This window comes from Oncorhynchus nerka, linkage group LG13 (assembly GCF_034236695.1).
Source record: "Oncorhynchus nerka isolate Pitt River linkage group LG13, Oner_Uvic_2.0, whole genome shotgun sequence".
In the NCBI taxonomy this organism is placed as follows: domain Eukaryota; kingdom Metazoa; phylum Chordata; class Actinopteri; order Salmoniformes; family Salmonidae; genus Oncorhynchus; species Oncorhynchus nerka.
The window spans coordinates 46,184,408-46,199,148 of NC_088408.1; the positions used below are offsets into that span (position 1 = coordinate 46,184,408).

Below are 14,741 nucleotides of genomic sequence, written 5' to 3' on the forward strand. Positions count from 1 at the left end.
CGAATTCCATGCAAAAAGCACCAACTCCCTCATTTCTCTCTCCTCCAATTTCCCCATTAACTCCTTCACAGTCTCTGTTTCGCTCACCTCCAACACCGGCTCTGGTTCTGGTCTCCTCACGATAAACAGGGAGAGTTGGCTCAGGTCTGACTCCTGACTCTGCCACACTCTCCCTTAGCCCCCCCCCAATACATTTTTGGGGCCGATTCTCAGGCTTACGTCCGCGTCGCCGTGCTGCCTCCTCATATCTGCGCCTCTCAGCTTTCACCGCCTCCAGTTCTTCCTTGGGGCGGCGATATTCTCCAGCCTGAGCCCAGGGTCCTTCTCCGTTTAGGATTTCCTCCCATGTCCAGAAATCCTTATAGCGCTTCTCCTCTTTGGGCTGCTCCTGCCTGTTGACTGCTGCTTGGTCCGTTTGTGGTGGGTGATTCTGTAACGGTTTTCTATTGGTGAAGGAGAGTCGGACCAAACTGCAGCGTGTAGATTTCGATCCATGTTTAATAAAACAACGTAACACGAATCAAAATACAAACTCAACAAAACAATAAACGTAATGAAAACCGAAACAGCCTAAACTGGTGCAAACTACCACAGAATAAGGACATCAAGACACTAAGGACAATCACCCACAATACAACCAAAGAATATGGCTGCCTAAATATGGTTCCCAATCAGAGACAACGATAACCACCTGCCTCTGATTGAGAACCACTCCAGACAGCCATAGACTTTCCTAGAACACCCTACTAAGCTACAATCCCACTAACATACACACCAAAACCCCCAGACAAAACACACCACAATACAAAAACTCCATGCCACACCCTGGCCTGACCCAATACATGAAGAAAAACACAAAATACTTAGACCAGGGCGTGACACTCTGTGTGCAATATTAGTGGTAACATGATTTTTGAAATATTACTCATCTCTGTACCACAAAGACCAGGGAGGTTTTCCAAAGCCTCGCAAAAAAAGGGCACCTATTGGTAGATGGGTGAAAATAAAAAAAAGCAGACTGAATATCTTGAGTATGGTGACGTTATCAATTACACTTTGGATGGTGTATCAATACAATTCCTAACTCAGTTGCCATAGACGAAGGAAACCTATCAGGGATTTCACCATGAGGCCAATGGTGACTTTAAAACAGTTACAGAGTTTAATGGCTGTGAGAGGAGTAATCTGAGGATGGATCAACAACATTATAGTTACTCCACAATACTAACCTAAAGGACAGAGTGAAAATAAGGAAGCCTGTACAGAATAACAGTCTTTCAAAACATGCATCCTGTTAGCAATAAGGCACTAAAGTAATGCTGCAAAAAATGTTTGCAAATAAATTGAAAGAATGCCAAGACCGTGCAAAACTGTGATCAAGGAAATGTCATACCCTGACCATAGAGAGCCCTTGGTTTACTATGGTGTAGTAGGTCAAGACGTGACTAGGGGATGTTCTAGTTCAATATCTCTTGGGGTTTTGTTTGGTTCCCAATTAGAGGCAGCTGGTTTCGTTGCCTCTAATTGGTGATCATATTTAGGTAGCAATTTTTCCCACCTGTGTTTGTGGGATATTATTTGTGTTTGTGCTTGTAGCACCACTGAGGTTACGTTTCGTTGCTTGTTTATTGTTTTGTTTGAAAGTTTCACTCAAATAAAGATGTGGAACTCAACACAAGCTGCGCCTGGGTCCCGTCCTTATTACGAATGTGACAGAAAAAGGGTGGCTACTTTGAATAATCTCAAATATAAAATATATTTTTATTTGTTTAATACTTTTTTGGTTACCACATGATTCCATGTGTGTTATTTCATAGTTTTGATGTCTTCACTATTATTCTACAATGTCGAAAAGAGTAAAAAAAATATTAAAAAATGGAATGAGTAGGTTTTCGAAAACTTCTGACTGGTACTGTAAATTGGCTTACAAATGGCTATCTGGCAATGATCAACAACCAGTTTGACAGAGATGGAAGAATTTTGAGAAGAATAATGGGCAAATATTGTACAATCCAGGTATGCAAAGCTCTTAGAGACTTACCCCAAAACACTCACAGCTGTTATAGCTGCAAAATGAGATTCTTACATGTATTGACTCAGGGGGTTGAATACTTATCTAATCAAGATGTATTTTTCATTAAATATGTTTTAATTTGTATATATTTCTTTCCACTTTCACAAGACATATTGTGTGTGGATCATTGACAAAAAAGTTATAATTAAATACATTTTAATCCCACGTTGTAACATAACAAAAGGTGTAAAAGGTTAAGAGGTGTGAATAAATTTTGAAGAAAATTTTATAATAAAGTAAAACATTCTATAATGAATCCCTTTTGTTTTTAGTGTGAGTAATGTAAAGAGGCTTTTACATACAATTTTAAATAATGCAGTTTTGCAAGTTTTGGCTTGGAAATAACAGAAAGCACACATACCACATACTTTCCTAGTAAACAAAGTAAAGAACAATTGAAATAGGTTTTGAAATAGAGAGACCAAATAATATTGGGACTAATATGATGTTTTTTATTACCTTATCTGACTGTGTTGACTCGCATAACACACGTGCATTGACAGTGTCCACCACCAGGCTACTGGCTGCCATGACAGCTTGTGTGTCACTGGTGAGGTGGAGACTGACCTGGAATCAGTGAGGTAGAACAGATTAAAAAGACTGCACTCAAATGTGAACATTGATGTATCTAAAGGAGGAGTAGAAAGTGCTTACCTCTTCCATAGGAATGACTTGGCAATAACCACCTCCAACAGCACCAACTACATAGAAGTTATAAACAAAGTACCGTTTTATAATCGTTTAAACATGTGTGTATAACTATCTTTACAAATAATGGAGTAATTATTAATAAATCATTTGACAAACAATTTACAAATCCATAAATAAAACTTTATGAAAAGGGGTATACAGAGTACACTTTGAGGGCCGAAACTTAGCTTGAGAAACACGTGGTCACGTTAAGTTTTGCATAAATAATGTGCTTTTTATATGTGGAAGATTTTTGCATGTGTATGAGACTACACAACAGCAACTGAGTATGCTTGCTTGTGATTATTTTGATTCGTCAGTTAAAGGCTTGTGATTTGTCAGATGAATTAGTTGGATTGATATATTTTTTTAAACAAATTAACAACTGGGTAATCCAGTGGCAAAATAATTTCAAAGACAGAAACACCAAGCAGTATGTTTTGTTAAAAAAACTCACCTTTCACCCCAAAGTTGGAGCCTCGGCTGGGATGGCGCACACAGGCAAAACTGTTGACATGAAGGTGTGCTCCTAGGGCCTGTGCCAACCCCAGGGTGGTGGTTGTCGTTCCCTCACCCAGTGGTGTGGGTGTGATCCTGCAAGGAGGAAGTCAAAAGACTTGGCACAGATACGATGCTGTGCCATTTGCCATAAAACATTTGCCATTTCCGCGCACAGAGGCCAGGGCATATCCCATACAGGCTCATAATGAACTTTCCGTGCCAATGTTAATTGGTACACATACTGCATATCGGTATGTGATGTGACCTAGAGTATTGCATACTGTCCCATTGGGCCCAGTCTTTCAAGTTTTACTACCCTTACCCTGTGACCACCAAGTATTTCCCATTAGGCTGTGTCTTGAGGCGGTTCAAGGCCTCCAGACGAACTTTGGCTCGGGTCGTCCCGTAGGGCTCCACCTCCTCTGAGAAGAGGCCAACCTCCCGGGCCAGACGGCCAATTGTCTTTGGCGTGAAGGAGTGTGCGATCGCGGCGTCACTGAAAAAGGTCACACTAGCTACAGCATGTAGAGAGCTTCTTTGATCTCATAAATGACATCATCCTGATGTAGGCCTACAGTGATGCCAATTCTCCCCATTCTCTTTAATAATGTGGTTGTGTCCTTATGGCCACTACAGTTAGGACATGACCCTTACTTATTGTCAAATTGATAATGTAGGAGCAATGTTAAAATATACAGTGCCTTGCGAAAGTATTCGGCCCCCTTAAACTTTGCGACCTTTTGCCACATTTCAGGCTTCAAACATAAAGATATAAAACCGTATTTTTTTGTGAAGAATCAACAACAAGTGGGACACAATGATGAAGTGGAACAACATTTATTGGATATTTCAAACTTTTTTAACAAATCAAAAACTGAAAAATTGGGCGTGCAAAATTATTCAGCCCCTTTACTTTCAGTGCAGCAAACTCTCTCCAGACGTTCAGTGAGGATCTCTGAATGATCCAATGTTGACATAAATGACTAATGATGACAAATACAATCCACCTGTGTGTAATCAAGTCTCCGTATAAATGCACCTGCACTGTGATAGTCTCAGAGGTCCGTTAAAAGCGCAGAGAGCATCATGAAGAACAAGGAACACACCAGGCAGGTCCGAGATACTGTTGTGAAGAAGTTTAAAGCCGGATTTGGATACAAAAATATTTCCCAAGCTTTAAACATCCCAAGGAGCATTGTGCAAGCGATAATATTGAAATGGAAGGAGTATCAGACCACTGCAAATCTACCAAGACCTGGCCGTCCCTCTAAACTTTCAGCTCATACAAGGAGAAGACTGATCAGAGATGCAGCCAAGAGGCCCATGATCACTCTGGATGAACTGCAGAGATCTACAGCTGAGGTGGGAGACTCTGTCCATAGGACAACAATCAGTCGTATATTGCACAAATCTGGCCTTTATGGAAGAGTGGCAAGAAGAAAGCCATTTCTTAAAGATATCCATAAAAAGAGTCGTTTAAAGTTTGCCACAAGCCACCTGGGTGACACACCAAACATGTGGAAGAAGGTGCTCTGGTCAGATGAAACCAAAATTGAACTTTTTGGCAACAATGCAAAACGTTATGTTTGGCGTAAAAGCAACACAGCGCATCACCCTGAACACACCATCCCCACTGTCAAACATGGTGGTGGCAGCATCATGGTTTGGGCCTGCTTTTCTTCAGCAGGGACAGTGAAGATGGTTAAAATTGATGGGAAGATGGATGGAGCCAAATACAGGACCATTCTGGAAGAAAACCTGATGGAGTCTGCAAAAGACCTGAGACTGGGACGGAGATTTGTCTTCCAACAAGACAATGATCCAAAACATAAAGCAAAATCTACAATAGAATGGTTCAAAAATAAACATATCCAGGTGTTAGAATGGCCAAGTCAAAGTCCAGACCTGAATCCAATCGAGAATCTGTGGAAAGAACTGAAAACTGCTGTTCACAAATGCTCTCCATCCAACCTCACTGAGCTCGAGCTGTTTTGCAAGGAGGAATGGGAAAAAATTTCAGTCTCTCGATGTGCAAAACTGATAGAGACATATCCCAAGCGACTTACAGCTGTAATCGCAGCAAAAGGTGGCGCTACAAAGTATTAACTTAATTAAGGCGAGAATCTGTCTCCTCACCACGTGCTCTCACCACTGGTGTCCCCCAGGGCTCTGTTCTAGGCCCTCTCCTATTCTCGCTATACACCAAGTCACTTGGCTCTGTCATAACCTCACATGGTCTCTCCTATCATTGCTATGCAGACGACACACAATTAATCTTCTCCTTTCCCCCTTCTGATGACCAGGTGGCGAATCGCATCTCTGCATGTCTGGCAGAGTGAAAATAAGGAAGCCTGTACAGCTGCTCTTCCTCCCGGGGAAGGACTGCCCGTTCCATGATCTCGCCATCACGGTTGACAACTCCATTGTGTCCTCCTCCCAGAGCGCTAAGAACCTTGGCGTGATCCTGGACAACACCCTGTCGTTCTCAAATAACATCAAGGCGGTGGCCCGTTCCTGTAGGTTCATGCTCTACAACATCCGCAGAGTACGACCCTGCCTCACACAGGAAGCGGCGCAGGTCCTAATCCAGGCACTTGTCATCTCCCGTCTGGATTACTGCAACTCGCTGTTGGCTGGGCTCCCTGCCTGTGCCATTAAACCCCTACAACTCATCCAGAACGCCGCAGCCCGTCTGGTGTTCAACCTTCCCAAGTTCTCTCACGTCACCCCGCTCCTCCGCTCTCTCCACTGGCTTCCAGTTGAAGCTCGCATCCGCTACAAGACCATGGTGCTTGCCTACGGAGCTGTGAGGGGAACGGCACCTCAGTACCTCCAGGCTCTGATCAGGCCCTACACCCAAACAAGGGCACTGCGTTCATCCACCTCTGGCCTGCTCGCCTCCCTACCACTGAGGAAGTACAGTTCCCGCTCAGCCCAGTCAAAACTGTTCGCTGCTCTGGCCCCCCAATGGTGGAACAAACTCCCTCACGACGCCAGGACAGCGGAGTCAATCACCACCTTCCGGAGACACCTGAAACCCCACCTCTTTAAGGAATACCTAGGATAGGATAAAGTAATCCTTCTCACCCCCCTTAAAAGATTTAGATGCACTATTGTAAAGTGGCTGTTCCACTGGATGTCATAAGGTGAATGCACCAATTTGTAAGTCGCTCTGGATAAGAGCGTCTGCTAAATGACTTAAATGTAAAATGTAAAATGTAAGGGGGCTGAATAATTTTGCACGCCCAATTTTTCAGTTTTTGATTTGTTAAAAAAGTTTGAAATATCCAATAAATGTCGTTCCACTTCATGATTGTGTCCCACTTGTTGTTGATTCTTCACAAAAAAATACAGTTTTATATCTTTATGTTTGAAGCCTGAAATGTGGCAAAAAGTCGCAAAGTTCAATGGGGGCGAATACTTTCGCAAGGCACTGTAACTGTATTGGCTGTATTGGCTGGCTGACTGACTGACTAAATGGCTGACTGATCGATTGATTTATCATTTCATTTACTGATTATCGTGGGGTCACCTATATGAAACATAAATCCATTTGAGATAAGCGTAAAAGGCACAACTGTGGCAAGTCCTCTAAATTGTGTGAAGATGTAGCAAGGATATCAAGTCTATACCTGGGTTGAGGTTTCTGTGGCTTTAGCTTGGCGTAGGAAATGTTCCACTTTCCTGGCTGGTACGTCTTGAGAAAGCTCTTTGCACTCTGGACAGTGTTCTAGAAATGACAAAGAAAGAAAACACAAGATTAAATAGTTAACAGTTGTTGTTTTTATTTAACCGGGATAGCCCCCATTTTTTCAATTTTCGCCTAAATGACATACCCAAATCGAACTGCCTGTAGCTCAGGACCTGAAGCAAGGATATGCATATTCTTGGTACCATTTGAAAGGAAACACTTTGAAGTGAATTGAATGTGAATTGAATGTAGGAGAATATAACACAAAAAATCTGGTTGAAGAAAATACAAAGAAAATAAACAACCAGTATTTTTTTACCACCATCTTTGAAATGTAATAGATAGCCATCACGCTGTTATAGCCATCACTCTGGTTGTAATAGTGTCGACAAGATGGCAACAGTTTATGTGCAACGTTTCAGATGGATAACTTCATGTATGACTGAACCTCAAGACTTTTTGTGTGAAGTCACCAGGTACATTTGGGCAAATCGCAAAGGAGACATTCACATTCATATTCCATTTTTATGCAAGAATATCGTCAAATCTGTATACTTGGACTTTGATTTAGCTTAGTAGCCGTATAAGTATTAGTAGCCGTATAATAAGTTCCACATTTGCAAAACAACCAGTTTTAATAATAACTACATATCTCTGAATATCTTTATAATTTTTGTCCCAAATGAAAAGGCATGCTGTCGTACAAGGTTGGAAACGTCATTTTACAATATATACATGGTTATCCATATACATGATACTCCCGTAAAGCCCAGCTCATTGGCTATCTAGCTAGCTTTGTTTGACCCCGATTGGTGCTTATTTGACAAAGATACAGTCATTCAAGTGGTGACCGCCCGCGTCATTGGCGTGCAATGAAGACGTCGCTCTCTGACCAAATATGGTGTCCTATAGGATATACGACACCCCTAATGAAATAGTGAAGTCTTGTTAGCTTCTAGGATCTCTGAGGAATAGATTCGAAAGTGATTTGACTTGTTGAAACAACGTTTAGGGTGAGATTTTCACAGATTCCTTTCTTTTCAAAATGAATAAGTGGAAATACAAAATTGATCATGCATGCTATATGGACCTTTTTAGGATATGAAAAAGGATTTGATCGAACAAAAGAACACTTAATGTTATCTCTGGGACACTTTGGATGATACATCAGAGAAAGATTTCAGAATGTAATTACACATTTCAGCTATCAAACCTATCACGATGAAAAAGCTGTTTTGTTGTTAGGCGCTCTCCTCAAACAACAGCATGGCATTTTTTTTCGCAGTAATAGCTACTGTAAAGTGGACAGTGCAGTTATATTAACGGGAATTTAAGCTTTCAGCCGATATAAAAGACTTACATTTACCGAAATGTGTTGTTTATCTAAAATCGGTGATCTTGACATAACACGCTGCATGATTTACAACTGTCCCGTTGACAGGACGCCGATCCTTAAGATTAAGAAAAAAAAATCCCCAAAAGATAAACATCCTCATTTAAAACTACACAGAGATAAAAGTGCATTTTTTTGTAACCATAGGTGAACATTGAACATTATAGCGTTGCCATCCTGACACAACCATTACAACTAAATGAGAAAACAAGGAAAGAAATACTCCCTCAAAAGCAATGGAGAAAGACAGCGATGTGTTCAAAATGGCACCTTATTCACTATTTTGAGCACTACTTTTGACCAGGTCCCATAGGGATCTTTTCAAAAGTAGTGTCCCATAATAGGGAATAGGGTGCCATTTGGGATGTTGCCAGTAAGTGCATAACTAGGGCCTACATTTTAATTACATTAACCAGTAATATATTTACTTCTGTGTTGTTGCCAACATGACACAAAATAATATCTACAAGCAGCCATGGCAGGGACAAAGCCAAGATATTTATGTGGTAAGGCCTATAAAATAGACTGGCAAGAACATTTACGAACATGAAAAGTTCCTATCTATTATTTTGTATTGATTTAGTATCTTTATCTTAGTGAGGAAACTAAAACAATTTAATCAGAAAGTTTCATTGTCCCCCTTAGCTCAAAATGAGTGTCTGTGCATTATAATATAGCCATAATTTGTTCCAGATAAATTATTTTAAAACAAAACTTATATCTACACAAATGCAAAAAGCCAAAATAAGTATGTTTGACGTTCATGTGGGAAAGTAAATTGAATGCACTTTTTAGCCCGAAAAACACCCAAAAGTAATATAATTGAATTTTGACAGCCTACCTCCATGAGCATAGCAACGGTCATTGGTCCCACTCCCCCGGGCACAGGGGTAATGAACCCAGCCTTCTCCTTGGCAGAGGGGTAATGCACATCCCCCACCACTCGCATCCCGTTGGCTTTGCTGTCATCTGTGGGGGTCCAATGGTCAGGGTCAAAGTTCAAAGGCTGAAGTTGAGGGTCACTGAGAACCCAAGCAGTAGCCTGGCTACTGGACTTTCTACATTCAACATCATCACATTGTTGCATTAATGACAAGTTGACTAAAGCAGAAACAGACTAGCACCAGACAAGGAGGAATTTAAAAGGAGACATCTGCTTCCTTCTGAAAGTGTTAAATGGCTTCCTCTCCTCCTCTCCTGTTCTTTATCACCAATGATCGGTATGGACACTGGATGCTATTCAAGACTGTAGCTCTTGGGTTGTGATTGAGAAAACGGTTGTTATACATACCTGGGATGTGGTTGATGCCACAGTCGATAACCACAGCACCCTCCTTCAACCACTCGCCTTTCACCATCTCCGCCTTGCCTGCACCCACCACCAATATGTCTGCCCTTCCCACCTGGAAAAGGGTTCAAATGTCATACATTCACGTAGATTTGGACCTTTTAGCTCTCAGTCTTATTGTTATAGGATACATCTTTACATCTTATGAAATATGTTCCCAGGGTTGGGAACCAAAATGATTTCCCAACCGTTTTGCTCTGAACAGAACCATTATTATTTTTGTTCCGTTCCACAGTTCAGACCAGCAGTTCCACATTTAGCTCGATATTAAATCACTTCACCAATCAGTGTGGATAAAGCAGCGTCTATAGTTGTTTGCATTGGGCAGACAAGTGTGGGGCAAGAGATGCGACTGTAATTGTGGGGAGAGAGGGCCTCAAACATGAATCCTTAAAGACATGGGTGGGGATAAGGCTTTAGAGGATGTGAACAATCCTGAATGGGTGTAGACAAAGGCGAGCTCTCTAGTAGGTGTACCAAAACATTTAAGGGCCATTTTAGAAAGATTGGGGTTACACGTTTATCAACTTTCAATGCAGAATAACTTTCCCATTGTTCTTCAACTGCAGTGTATGATATACCATCTTGTAATACTATCCAATGTAAAAAATACCACTTCAAATGTTGCTACATAAGACAATCGAGGCGGTTGGTCACATAAACAGTACATTCGGGAAAGTATTCAGACCACTTGACTTTTTCCACAATTTGTTATGTTACAGCCTTATTCTAAAAGCTTATTCTGTTTTTTTCCCTCATCAATCTACACACTATATCCTATAATGACAAAGCAAAAACAGTTTTTTTAAATGTTGGCTAATTTATAAAAAATGTAAACTGAAATATCACATTTACAAAAGTATTCAGCACCTTTGGCAGCAATTACAGCCTTGAGCCTTCTTGGGTATGACGCCTCAAGCTTGACACACCTATATTTTGGGGAGTTTCTCAGATTCTTCTCTGCCGATCCTCTCAAGCTCTGTCAGGTTGGATGGGGAGTGTTACGTTACCCAGTTCCTGTGTTGTTGTGGGTTTGTATGTATGTGTATGTATTTCAAGAAATGGCTTCCTGGATTCCCCTAAGCAGCTGATTGGTCGGCCCCCATGGCTAATTGGAGCTGACCCCGCCCTCTCGTCAGGGGATACAGTTGTCTGCAATCACAGACTCCTTCTCCAGCTGTATAAAAGTCAGTGTTCCTTGGCTCAGAGGGAGAGCTTCTGGGTATGCACCAGTATTGTTTGTTGCTCAGAGAGAGTGGCTTTGATGCCCTGTGTTGCTCAAACAGTTTTCGTAAAGTATTTTGTAGCCGGTCCTGCTGAGGTATGTTTTTGTCACAAGGACTGTGTTTTGATTATTGAAATTGTTCACATTATGTTAGTATTATTCTGTTTTTGTTCCCAGGGGGGAAGGGGAATGCACCTTGGGAGTGCTTAGGCAAGAGGCCTGCGACGATAAATATACCCGTAGTGTGTACTGTCTATGCACACTAGGTAAGACCTGGGGGGACCACCCCCTGTAATTTGGTTAGTGAGCCAGGTGGTGCTAGTTAGGTAAGTTGTGGGTAGGTAGGAGAGGGGGCTCTTTAACTTTTACTTTCGTTGCTTTGCACCAGTCCAGCCCCTTTTTCCCAAAGTACAGTGTGTAAATGAATAAATTCCCTGTTAAAGGTAACATTCTCTGCCTCTGTCATTCTTACCCGCACCTACAGTCACATACCTCTTTCACTCCAAGGGGAGTTGAGAGTAGCAGGGTGTTGCGTTCCCCCCTCCAAGAGGCTTGCGTAACAGGGTGCATTGCTGCACAGCTATTTTCAAATCTCTCCTGGGCCACTCAAGGACATTCAGAGACTTATCTCGAAGCCACTCCTGCGTTGTCTCGGCTGTGTGTTTAGGGTCGTTGTCCTGTTGCAAGGTGAACCGTCACCCTAGTCTGAGGTCCTGAGCACTCTGGAGCAGGTTTTCATCAAGGATCTCTCTGTACTTTGCTCAGTTCATTTTTCCCTCGATCCTGACTACAATGGTTGCTCAATGAAAAGTGTTGTGATTATACTGCTGGACTTAGAGGTAATTTGTGGTTTAGTACAGTACCCTGCATCACTGCTTCATTTCTCCAGACCAGCACAGGGGGTGTTAGAGCACTGATTTATGATTTTGGGTCCCAATATATAAGCCAAGTAGAAACTGATAATTGTGCACTACTTCAAAATTGAATGATGAAGATGAAGGTGATTGAATTTAGAACAATAGTGTAAGAATTGCTATTCCTCTGTCCTGCATGCGCACACCCTGTTTGTTTCTACTCGTCGGTATTATCTACTAAAACTGTTACACTAAGGTTTTTATTCTAAGAGAAACAAAAATGTTTCATTATATTCCATGATATTCTTAAGATATATGTGTTGACTGAATATAAGTGATATAAGTGCTAAATAATCAAGTTGATGGCACAGTCATATAGCCTCGGCACCTACATCAAGCTGAGTGACTCAGTCATATAGCCTCGGCACCATAAAGCGGCATACATCAAGCTGAGTGACTCAGTCATATAGCCTCGGCACCTACATAAAGCTGAGTGACTCAGTCATATAGCCTCAGTACCTACATAAAGCTGAGTGACTCAGTCATATAGCCCCTGCACCTACATAAAGCTGAGTGACTCAGTCATATAGCCTCGGCACCTACATAAAGCTGAGTGACTCAGTCATATAGCCTCAGTACCTACATAAAGCTGAGTGACTCAGTCATATAGCCCCTGCACCTACATAAAGCTGAGTGACTCAGTCATATAGCCTCAGCACCTACATAAAGCTGAGTGACTCAGTCATATAGCCCCTGCACCTACATAAAGCTGAGTGACTCAGTCATATAGCCTCGGCACCTACATAAAGCTGAGTGACTCAGTCATATAGCCTCGGCACCTACATAAAGCTGAGTGACTCAGTCATATAGCCTCGGCACCTATATAAAGCTGAGTGACAACAGTCATATAGCCTCGGCACCAACATAAAGCTGAGTGACTCAGTCATATAGACTCGGCACCTAAATAAAGCTGAGTGACTCATTCATATAGCCTCGGCACCAACATAAAGCTGAGTGACTCAGTCATATAGCCTTGGCACCAACATAAAGCTGAGTGACTCAGTCATATAGCCTCGGCACCTACATAAAGCTGAGTGACTCAGTCATACAGCCTCGGCACCAACATAAAGCTGAGTGACTCAGTCATATAGACTCGGCACCTAAATAAAGCTGAGTGACTCAGTCATATAGCCTCTGCACCAAGATAAAGCTGAGTGACTCAGTCATATAGCCTCGGCACCAACATAAAGCTGAGTGACTCAGTCATATAGACTCGGCACCTAAATAAAGCTGAGTGACTCAGTCATATAGCCTCGGCACCAACATAAAGCTGAGTGACTCAGTCATATAGCCTCGACACCTACATAAAGCTGAGTGACTCACTCATATAGCCTCGGCACCTACATAAAGCTGAGTGACTCACTCATATAGCCTCGGCACCTACATAAAGCTGAGTGACTCACTCATATAGCCTCGGCACCTACATAAAGCTGAGTGACTCACTCATTCATGGTTTGGATCAAAGTAAATAAGTACCAACATTCTAACTGTTAGTCTATAATAAAGAAACATTCTGGTTGTCCTGACCTGGACACCATGTACAGTATTATAATAGCCCACTACCCTGCCTGGGGCGGCAGGGTAGCCTAGTGGTGAGAGCGTTGGACTAGTAACTGAAAGGGTGCAAGTTCGAATCCCCGAGCTGACAAGGTACAAATCTGTCATTCTGCCCCTGAACAGGCAGTTAACCCACTGTTCCTAGGCCGTCATTGAAAATAAGAATTTGTTCTTAACTGACCTGCCTAGTAAAATTTTTTTTTTTAAAATTTTTAAAAAAATTATGGGCTATTAGCAGGACAATATACGCAAACCAACACCTTTCTGTAGTTTGATACTTTGTGCTTCAAATCCTATAAATCCAAGGCAATTAATCAGCGTTAAAAACTTTGTGGACGGGGCCTCCCGAGTGTCGCAGCTGTATCAGACTCTGCATCTCAGTGCAAACTGCATTGCTACAGATGCTAGTTCGATGTCAGACGCGAATGGGAGACCCATGAGGCCTTTTGTTGGTTTTTCTCCCTCTAAAAACATAAAGAATTCATTCTAAATAACAAACTGGCTTTATTTACAAATTGGTAAGAATGTCTCACCCCATGTTCAAGAATGGCCTTTTTCTCGCTCTCTCTAAGTTATTTGAAAATGAAATAATTTCCAAAATAGAGTTTTTTTTTAAACAAATGGATTATTATTAATTCATTTAGAATGATATAAAAGCCCCTTAGATATGTTCACAGATCAGATTTGCCCTAATGAAAAATGCCCCTTAGATATTAATTTAGAATACTCCAATCCTCTAAATGTAATTATTGTTGGAGAGTCACGTCATTGAAAAATATATATTTTCGATATACTGGTGGCCTACCATAGGCGACATGAGTCTCACTAGTGTTGAGTAATGTGGTGTAGCTCTTATTTATTTAAAGAGCATATTGAAGATAGAAGGAACACGATTTGAAGCAATAGTCTACAACTATTTTAGCACCGTTTCGCGCTGCTCTGAGACCAGCATGGGGACTGGTCTTGATAAATCAAGAGATTTTTACTTTCACTATCTCCATTGGGGCATTGGTTAGACTACAATTAGGGTGTGGAAATGTTATGCTCGTTGTACAGTAGCCTACTCCTGACTGTCACTTTGTACTGTCTCAGAGCTCTATGGACAATTCCTTTGAACTCATGGCTTGGTCTTTGCTCTGACATGCACTGTCAACTGTGGGACCTTATATAGACACGTGTGTGCCTTTCCAAATCACGTCCAATCAACTGAATTTACCACAGTTGGACTCCAAGTTGTAGAAACTTCTCAGTGATGATCAATGGAAACAGGATGCACCTGAGCTCTTATGTAAATAAGGTATTTCTGTTTTTAATTTTAATACATTTGCTATTTCTAAATACCTGTTTT

General features: G+C 41.6%; 1 protein-coding gene across 3 annotated transcripts in view; it reads right to left on the reverse strand.

The window, feature by feature from the left end:
* Positions 1-14,741, reverse strand: part of LOC115140432 (C-1-tetrahydrofolate synthase, cytoplasmic-like) — a 58,324-nt gene that overhangs the window by 30,079 nt on the left and 13,504 nt on the right. For all 3 annotated transcript variants that reach the window (XM_065026440.1, XM_029678764.2, XM_065026441.1), the window contains exons 9-15: positions 9,641-9,752; positions 9,191-9,318; positions 6,898-6,995; positions 3,588-3,761; positions 3,222-3,358; positions 2,729-2,775; positions 2,534-2,641 (exon numbers count right to left, since the gene is read on the reverse strand). In XM_065026440.1, the coding sequence (XP_064882512.1) occupies positions 2,534-2,641; positions 2,729-2,775; positions 3,222-3,358; positions 3,588-3,761; positions 6,898-6,995; positions 9,191-9,318; positions 9,641-9,752 (804 nt within the window). The remainder of the gene's footprint in view (positions 1-2,533; positions 2,642-2,728; positions 2,776-3,221; positions 3,359-3,587; positions 3,762-6,897; positions 6,996-9,190; positions 9,319-9,640; positions 9,753-14,741) is intronic.